The sequence below is a fragment of the Phocoena phocoena genome, chromosome 1 (assembly GCF_963924675.1).
Source record: "Phocoena phocoena chromosome 1, mPhoPho1.1, whole genome shotgun sequence".
Lineage (NCBI taxonomy): Eukaryota > Metazoa > Chordata > Mammalia > Artiodactyla > Phocoenidae > Phocoena > Phocoena phocoena.
The window spans coordinates 138,247,061-138,254,823 of NC_089219.1; the positions used below are offsets into that span (position 1 = coordinate 138,247,061).

Consider the following 7,763-nt stretch of genomic DNA (forward strand, 5'->3'; position numbering starts at 1 on the left):
GTTGACCAGCCAACTCATATTTCCAAACCCCTGTGTGTACAAGTACATGTGTGTCTTTTGAACCAAAGACCCAGGGCTCAGGTGACTGCTGCTCCCGCGGGCTGACAGCCAAGCCGTGCCAGCCTCCCCAGAAGGGTGAGCAGGGCAGAGAAGCCCTGAAGTGGTAGTGAGGGGATGAGAGCCCGGTAGCCAACTTGTCAAGCACCCCCCTCCCCCCACCAAAAGGAGACCAGACTACTCAACTCAAATTTGGCTCCCTGTGACCAGAATGGTTTTTACTTGCTAAAGAGAAAACACACATTTATCTGCACACCCGTATATATAATTTTTTTGTTTTTACATTTAAATATAAAAATACTACTCTGCTTTGTGTTATAAATGGAGGACCAAACAACATGGAACTCTTTCTTTTAAGGTAGGGCTATCCATCCATTTATGCTGAGCTTGTCAGGGCATTCAGCCCCAGGCAAGGGAAGCACCACACTAGGAGATGTAGGGCATTTTCCTACCTGATTTCCCACCATTCCTTCTCCCCTAATTCTCACTTTTAATAGAAAGTTGGTTATAACCTTATAAGTAATGGAATTTCTCACCAAGAAAGGGAAATCCTAACCTTACCACAGAATCATGCCCCCTGCCCCCCACTCAGCTACCACGCAGAGAAAGTCTTCCCCCTCCCTTCACAAATACTATGCTCTCTGTCCGGATAGCTATGCCTATTGGACAAACACACCTGATTAAATGGAAGCAGTGGTTATGTTTCCCCAACCCCACCCCGACTAACGCACTAGAAAGCTTCAGTGATAGGAAAAAAAATGGTGGGGGGGTAGGTGGTTGTGAGGAGATTAAGAACTTGACCCCTCTATCCTGGCCAAAGAAAGCAAGAGTGAGGAATAAAAAAAGACCTTGACATCCCACCCTTTGAGTTAACAGCTATTATAACAGGTGAGAGGGGCAAGAGTGGCAGCAGGATGTAGGATTAGGAGGGGTTTTGACGGCTGCAAGTCTAGTCCACTTAGTTTTTGTACTGGAAGGGCTCGTCGCCAGTTTCGTTGAGAAGACACGTGCGGATGAGGGCTTCTGTCACCGCAAAGGGGTCACAGTTGGCAGAGGGGCGACGGTCTTCAAAGTAACCCTTCTTCTCCTGGCCGACAGTCCGGGGAATGCGGATGCTAGCGCCACGGTTGGCCACGCCGGCAGAGAAGTCGTTGATGTTGGAGGTTTCGTGGAATCCAGTTAGGCGCCGGGCGTTGTCCAGGCCCCCCTTGGGATCGTAGGCTCGGATGTGGTACTGGTGTCGCTTGCTTAGTTTCTCGATGGCCTCCTCAATGTACCTGGAGGAGACAGTTAAGATGAGGGTCCAACCTGCCACCAGGAAACCCACCCTTCAAGGGCAGAGGAGCAGGTGTGGATCCAAGAATGGAATGACTCATCTACCAAAGACTGTTGTCCAGGGTCTACTTCACCAAAACATGGCCCCAGGAGAACAAATTCTCCACAAGGGCAGCACTTTGCCTTGTAACCTGTGTCTCTTAGTGCTCAGAAGAGTGCTAGACATGCAGTAGATGGCATTTGTTGAATGAAAAGATCCCAATCAAGGACTTTCTCCCACCCACAGGCATTGAATTCATTCATAAGCCTGTACGGTTACTAATTTAGTTCTTACTAAAGACTTTCAAATGCATTCATCTGTGTCAACTTTCCCCTATCACCATCCTTGAATCCTACTCCTAGAGTATTTTTGGGGTACTTTTCAAATAGAAACAAAATGACAGGATCAGAAGACAATTTTTGAAGCCAAGGGCTAAGGTACGAACTGAGAAGGCGGCTGACTCATCCCCGATACATCAAACCCTTGGCAAGTATTCTTGCAAAGAGAGTGAAACAGCCCCAGCAGGAGGCGGCACTCACTTCAGACCATTCTCCTCTCGCATGGCCTTGGTGCTGAAGTTGGTGTGGCAGCCGGCACCATTCCAGTTCCCAGGAATGGGCTTAGGATCAAAGGTGGCAATCACTCCGAAGTCTTCACACACACGATGCAAGATGAAGCGGGCCACCCAGAGATGATCTCCCATGTCGATTCCTTCACAGGGCCCTATCTGGAATTCCCACTAGAGAGAACGAGAAGACTGGCCTTTAAAGCAAAACCCACTGCTCACCCCCCAACCAGAAGCTCTGACACGTGCACCCTTCTTACCCCTACTCCAAGCCACCTTGAGGACTTTGGGTTAAGGAGCGGGGCCCCATAGCAGCACTTGCTAGCAAAAGTCCCCACTCGCCTCTAGGTGGGGAAGGTGACGGACTAGAGCCATTTACCTGGGCAGGCATGACCTCGGCATTCGTGCCCCCGATCTTGATGCCGGCATACAAGCAGGCCCGGTAGTGAGCCTCCACGATATCCCTGCCATAGGCTTTGTCTGCTCCCACACCACAGTAGTAGGGACCTGCAGAGGCGTCAAGATGGAAGGTCAAGAGGCAGGACATCAAGAAAATTCCTATCTATGTGAGATGCACGGCCCAAAGTCAGAAGTCAGAAAGCTCTCAACACTTGCTCTCTGGAATCACCATCCCTGCCTTCACCTGGAGGTGCAGGAGTGGAGTGCAGGGGGCCCTCCTGGCCACATTCTCGGTAGGGCCAAAGGTTTTCCCGCAATGTTCATGTCTCAACATCCACGTCTGGATTTGGGTAGCACGAGGGCTCTCTCTCTTTACGGTATTATTTCAGCCAATCTCACAGATACTCCCTTAGCTTTTTGATCCACAAGGATTCACTCCCATCTCTGGGGAGAGAGACTTTCCTTGCTAATTAAGCACTTGGGGAGGAGCAAGATTCACCCCTCACCAAGGGGACTTACCTTGGGGCCCAGGGAAGCCGTTGGAAGGCCAACCAAAGGGATGCCCATCTGTGCCCATGAGAGTATATTCCTGCTCCATTCCAAACCAGGGGCGCTGGTTGCTCACCATGTCCATTATCCGTTTACAGGTGTGCCTTAAATTGGTCTCTAGGAAAAAGAAAGAGTCAACGCACTATTAGAGACATATGGACAAATGTACTGAATCCCTGCATTGGTGGGAAATACTCCTTGGACTCCAGGTACTTGAGATGTTGATTGTAAGCTGAATTGACCCAGTGTTAACCTTTCTGTGCCCCGGTCGGTCGGTGTAAAAGGGGACGATGAGAGAAGCTATGATTATATATCTGCAGGGAGACTCTCAAAAGGCTTTATTTATAACTAAACTGGGTTACAACAGAGTCACATGGGAGTGGATCCAGAACAGAGCAAGTTTTCACCTTATCTGCAAGCTGGCTCCTTCCCAAATACCAAATGTCAGGCACGTAAACCCTCTATTCACAAAAGAACTGCTTCTAGCTGTCAGACTTATTCCTAGTTTCTCAAGCATTTAGAGCCAAATCTACAATTTTTATTGAGAGAATCATTTGCCTATTAAGAGCTTTACATTCCAGGAGAGCAGATAAAGTGCTAAGTTCTATAGTACTGCTTAGTACAAAAAAATAAAAATAAAATAAAATGCGACGAGCTCAACTGGGAACAATTTCTAACCCAGACCGGAACTTTATAGACTCATTATGGCTGTTTCACTATGTCCCAGGAACCATTTTAAGATCTCTACGTTACATCAAAGAAAACCCCCAACTTCGTTTTCCTAACAGCCCTGAGGTAGGTATTACGAGTCTCCATTTTCACAAACGAGAAAATGAGGCTCAGAGATGGTAGGTAGCCTGCCCAGGGTACAGCACAAGCAGCAAGGTCAGGAAACCCTGCTTGTCGACTTCAGAGCTCAGGCCCTTTACCACAATTTGATAATGCCTCTCAAAACAAAGACAAGTAAGGTCCAGAGTCACTAAGTGACTTGCCAAAAAGTCTCACTGGCTGAGTGTAGCAAGAGACTTCATGGAAGTGAGACTCCAGCTGAGCTTAAAAAGGTGAATGGTGGAGAACTGGGAGCAATGGGTATGCCAGACAAAAACCAAAGGTGCAGTTACAGCAAACCTCAAGGCAAACGTATGTTATCAGTGAACCAAGATGCTCTTATTTTAGTCAGTGGACAGAGAAAGAAGACAAGCTCTCTGGAATGAAAAGGCAACCAATATTTAACATACAATTCTTCTCAATCATTTGCACATATTAACTCAATTAATCCTCTAAACAACTTTATGAGACGGATTTCATTATTTTCCCCATTTTAAAATCGGGGAAGTGAAAAGTATAGGAGAAAAATAACTTGCCCAAGCTCATACCAAATAAGTGGCAGATCTAGAACTCAAACCCAACATTCTCACTTCAGAATCCGTGTTCTTAAAATCTACAAGCAGGACGACTGTGACATGCGGCACTCCCCCAGCAGATTTAGAAGAATCCAATGTCGTTTTATGGAACCAACAATGGGAGGATGGACCATACAACCTCTCTGAACAAGGAAGTTCAGGACGGAGAGGTCCATGTCCAATCCTTCAGACTTCTAAGACAGCTCTGAGATAAGCTTGTCTTTCCAATACCGATTTTGGAATATCCTCTCCCGCCCACCTTTACAATTCATGGACTGGGGTATCCATACCTATCCTATACACACCTGCAGGCTTTCGGTTGTACTTGAAGACTTCACAGAACACCAGCTTGTTGGGGTCCTTGCGGAAAGGGTCCCGAAACATGGCAGCAGGGACGAGATACATGTCACTGTTGGAGCCTTCGGATTGAAAAGTACTAGAGCCATCAAAATTCCACTCCGGCAACTCTGGGGTAAAAAAGAGAGGGGGAAATTATAGTTAAAACGCACAGGAACTTTTCAGATCTTCACAAGATCTATACTCTCTTGTCCAGAAAGCCCGTGAGGCATGCATGACTGCCACTATTACACGCAAACCCTGATGTTTGCAGGTAGCCCTACAGTCCTTCCTATCTGAGTTCCAAGTAAGACCACCGCATCACTTTCCTAAAAGAAGTAACAGTCACAAGAACAACCTAAGAATGACGTTTCCTCTGTAAATAAGTCTACTGGACACCAAGGAGACAAACTGGATATCACCAGTCAGTCAGTCAGTCCTCATTTAAAGTATTGAAATCGGAGAAATAAAGATTCTCTGAGAGCCAACTCTGTTGCTTCTTTCTCTAATTCCTCCGCCCACTGTGTGACGGACTGTCCTAGTTCAAGTGGTGTCCTTATTTTAACAGATGAGGAAACAGACACCAGCCGGATGACTTATTCAATGGCGCTCCCATGTCACGTATCCACACTATGTTTTAAAGGCCAGTTCCTTCATCACTCCAGTTGCCTATGAGGTCTCCCAAGGCAGAGACCAGACTCTCATCTTGTATTCCCAGGGCCTATCCAATACCTGCCACATAGCAGGTGCACAGTATATGCTTTATATTACAGTCATTCATTCATTCGCTCAAATGTGAACATTATCAGAAGAGTAACCTAACCTAAAAGCAGGTAAAAGATGATGGACCACGGTCCCTTTCCAGAAGGAGAGTGGCTACGGTTTGTTCTAGACCAAAAGAATGAGGTTGTCACAACTCATATAATAGCTCCTGTAGGATAAGCAATCAGCCAGCTGAAGAATTTCCAGAAGTGGCATCAACTAAAAACTAATGACGGCTGGTCCTAGAGACCACTTTAGGGTGTTTGTTTTGCATGTAGAACCTCAGTGACACATGAGTCTGAAACAGCATTCAAAGAGTTTGTAAAGTAGATGGCATAGTCAGGTGGTTTTCAAACTGGGTTCCTGGCCGTACCTTAGGGCCAATTAAGTAGGACTGCCCAAGTAAACAAAGTTTCCAACCCCTCTCGCCCCCAGACTTAGTCTCTTTTCCTTCAATATACTGGCTTACACGCAAGATTTCATTTAAATGAAGGGGTCCATTGCTGTTATGCTTGGAGGCAGTGTAGGAGCTTAATGTTGGTTGAATGAAGTCTGAAAAGTCCCGCCTTCGAAAAGCTTCACAAACAGAGGCCAAATCTAGTGGCTTGGTCTCAGGCTGCCGCCCACCCTCACGCTGCTCCCAGCCAGCTCAGTCTCTCACCTTCTATACACTTGGGCTCACAGTCCAGGGTCCGGGTCTTGCAGCGCAGTCCTTCTCCAGTACCATCAATCCAGATATACATAGCTTGGACTTTCTCACCCTGAGGCAGGGACATGTACACCTGCTTGATGCCTTTGTTCAAGTGGGAGCTCGCCGAGGTGGCCATGGTGGAAGGTGTTCTGGAGAGAGACAAAATAAAATAAGAACACCAACTCCAAACAGATCCTCTGACGCAATAAGGACAACTAAATCAAGAAGCAGCGGGAGTGGTGGCCCCTCCCTATTTAACTTGCTTTCAGGGAGATTAAACTTTTATACTAGACAAAAGTCTCCTTATAAGCTTCCTCAAGCCAGAATCTAAACTTGTGAGCACTAAGCTCTACTTTTTGCAGTTTATCAGAGGTAGAGGAATTGTTTCATTTTTCACCCTAAGATACTAGAGGGAGAAAAAAACCCCAAAACACAATGAAGATACAAAAGTTCTGAAACAGAAAGTCTGCCAAACAGACATCGTCTCCAAGTAAAATCCAGTCACAGAAAGGCTTGGCTGCTATGATCTCTGGGTTAAGTCTTCCCTTTTCCTTACACCCCAGAGGATATCTCAGTAAAGAGTGCTTTTGAAGATTCCTCCACCCTTCCAAAAAACAAACACCCCCCCCCCATTTAGTTGGTAGGATGAAACAAGGGGGCTAGCTAGAAGATTTAAGAGACTGGTGGCTTCCTAGAAGAACAGCAGTTATCACAATTACCAAGATGTAAAAATAGCCAATCCAAGTTGGATTCTAAGATACACGATGGCATAATTTGCATCAGTCTGAGGCAAAGTTCTCACTTCAGACAGGAGATTTAAGTTTGACCAGATTCCACCAGAGAGCTTTTCAAGTAATTAAGAAATTCCCACTTCTAAATCAAAAAGCTCTGGGGTTTCAAAAGCTGAGGCATGCTAAAAACTGCGAGGCTCCACCGCAAAACCCCTGAAAGAAGAGACACTGAAGCCACAAAACCAAACCTCAACATTAAGAGGAAACGTTCTACTCCTCCCTCTGCTGTCGACAGCCCAGGGTGGCTGGAAAGGGAACACACTGTTCTCCTCCAATGACTTGGGTAACTTTCTGAAGTACAGTGGCAAAGTTTCTATGGGCAACCGTCCATGTTTGCCCAGCTGAAAACATAACTGCTTCTCCCTCCAACAGCCTCACCCTCCCCCCCCCCCCCAAAGCGGAGAAGCTGTCTGTCAAACAGTGTTACCAGACAACCACTACCTTTGCCTGCTCCCTGTAGAAGACTTGGTCAGTCAAATCCCACCCCCGACGCCCATCCTGCCTTTAAAAGCCAGAGGGAGCAATCCCTGACCCTTTCAGCTCCCACTAAAAGCTATAACCCGGTCTCTGGCTTTCGTCCCCAACCTGTCACACCTCCAATTTCAAACCACGCTGTCTCTTTTTAAGCCTCAGATCCTGCTCTTTTTGGTGACGAGTTGCAATGCCAACAGCCTAGTCTACTATATCAACTGGTGCCGCCGAGGTGCCAAGATTACGTGGTGGGTGCTGGGAGGGATGGGATTCTGCAGTTTTTAGCTGTTTCTGCAGCTGCAGTGGGAGCCGGGGTCCTCATCCCTGCTCCTCACTCACCCCAGCCACATAAGGTCAACGGTATCGATGCCCTCCTTAGCCTTTCTCCTTTTCGAGTGGCGTTCGCGCCTCTCGTGGGTCTCCG

At 47.1% G+C, this 7,763-nt stretch overlaps 1 protein-coding gene across 1 annotated transcript; it reads right to left on the reverse strand.

Moving 5' to 3' along the window:
- Positions 1 to 1,015: 1,015 nt before the first annotated feature.
- Positions 1,016 to 6,213, reverse strand: GLUL (glutamate-ammonia ligase). Its single transcript, XM_065877978.1, has 6 exons — positions 6,048 to 6,213; positions 4,594 to 4,755; positions 2,856 to 3,002; positions 2,317 to 2,444; positions 1,912 to 2,111; positions 1,016 to 1,334 (listed from the first exon to the last, which is right to left on the reverse strand). The coding sequence occupies exons 1-6, from the start codon at positions 6,211 to 6,213 to the stop codon at positions 1,016 to 1,018; spliced, it is 1,122 nt and encodes a 373-aa protein (XP_065734050.1).
- Between the last annotated feature and the right edge of the window lie 1,550 nt (positions 6,214 to 7,763).

Excerpts from the sequence above, each read along its gene's own strand:
- GLUL (XM_065877978.1), bottom strand. The coding sequence starts at position 6,213 with ATGGCCACCTCGGCGAGCTCCCACTTGAACAAAGGCATCAAGCAGGTG. Across the intron at positions 2,445-2,855 it reads CGGCTTCCCTGGGCCCCAAG|GTCCCTACTACTGTGGTGTG; the intron begins GTAAGTCCCCTT and ends ACGCCTCTGCAG. Across the intron at positions 2,112-2,316 it reads CCGAGGTCATGCCTGCCCAG|TGGGAATTCCAGATAGGGCC; the intron begins GTAAATGGCTCT and ends CGTTCTCTCTAG.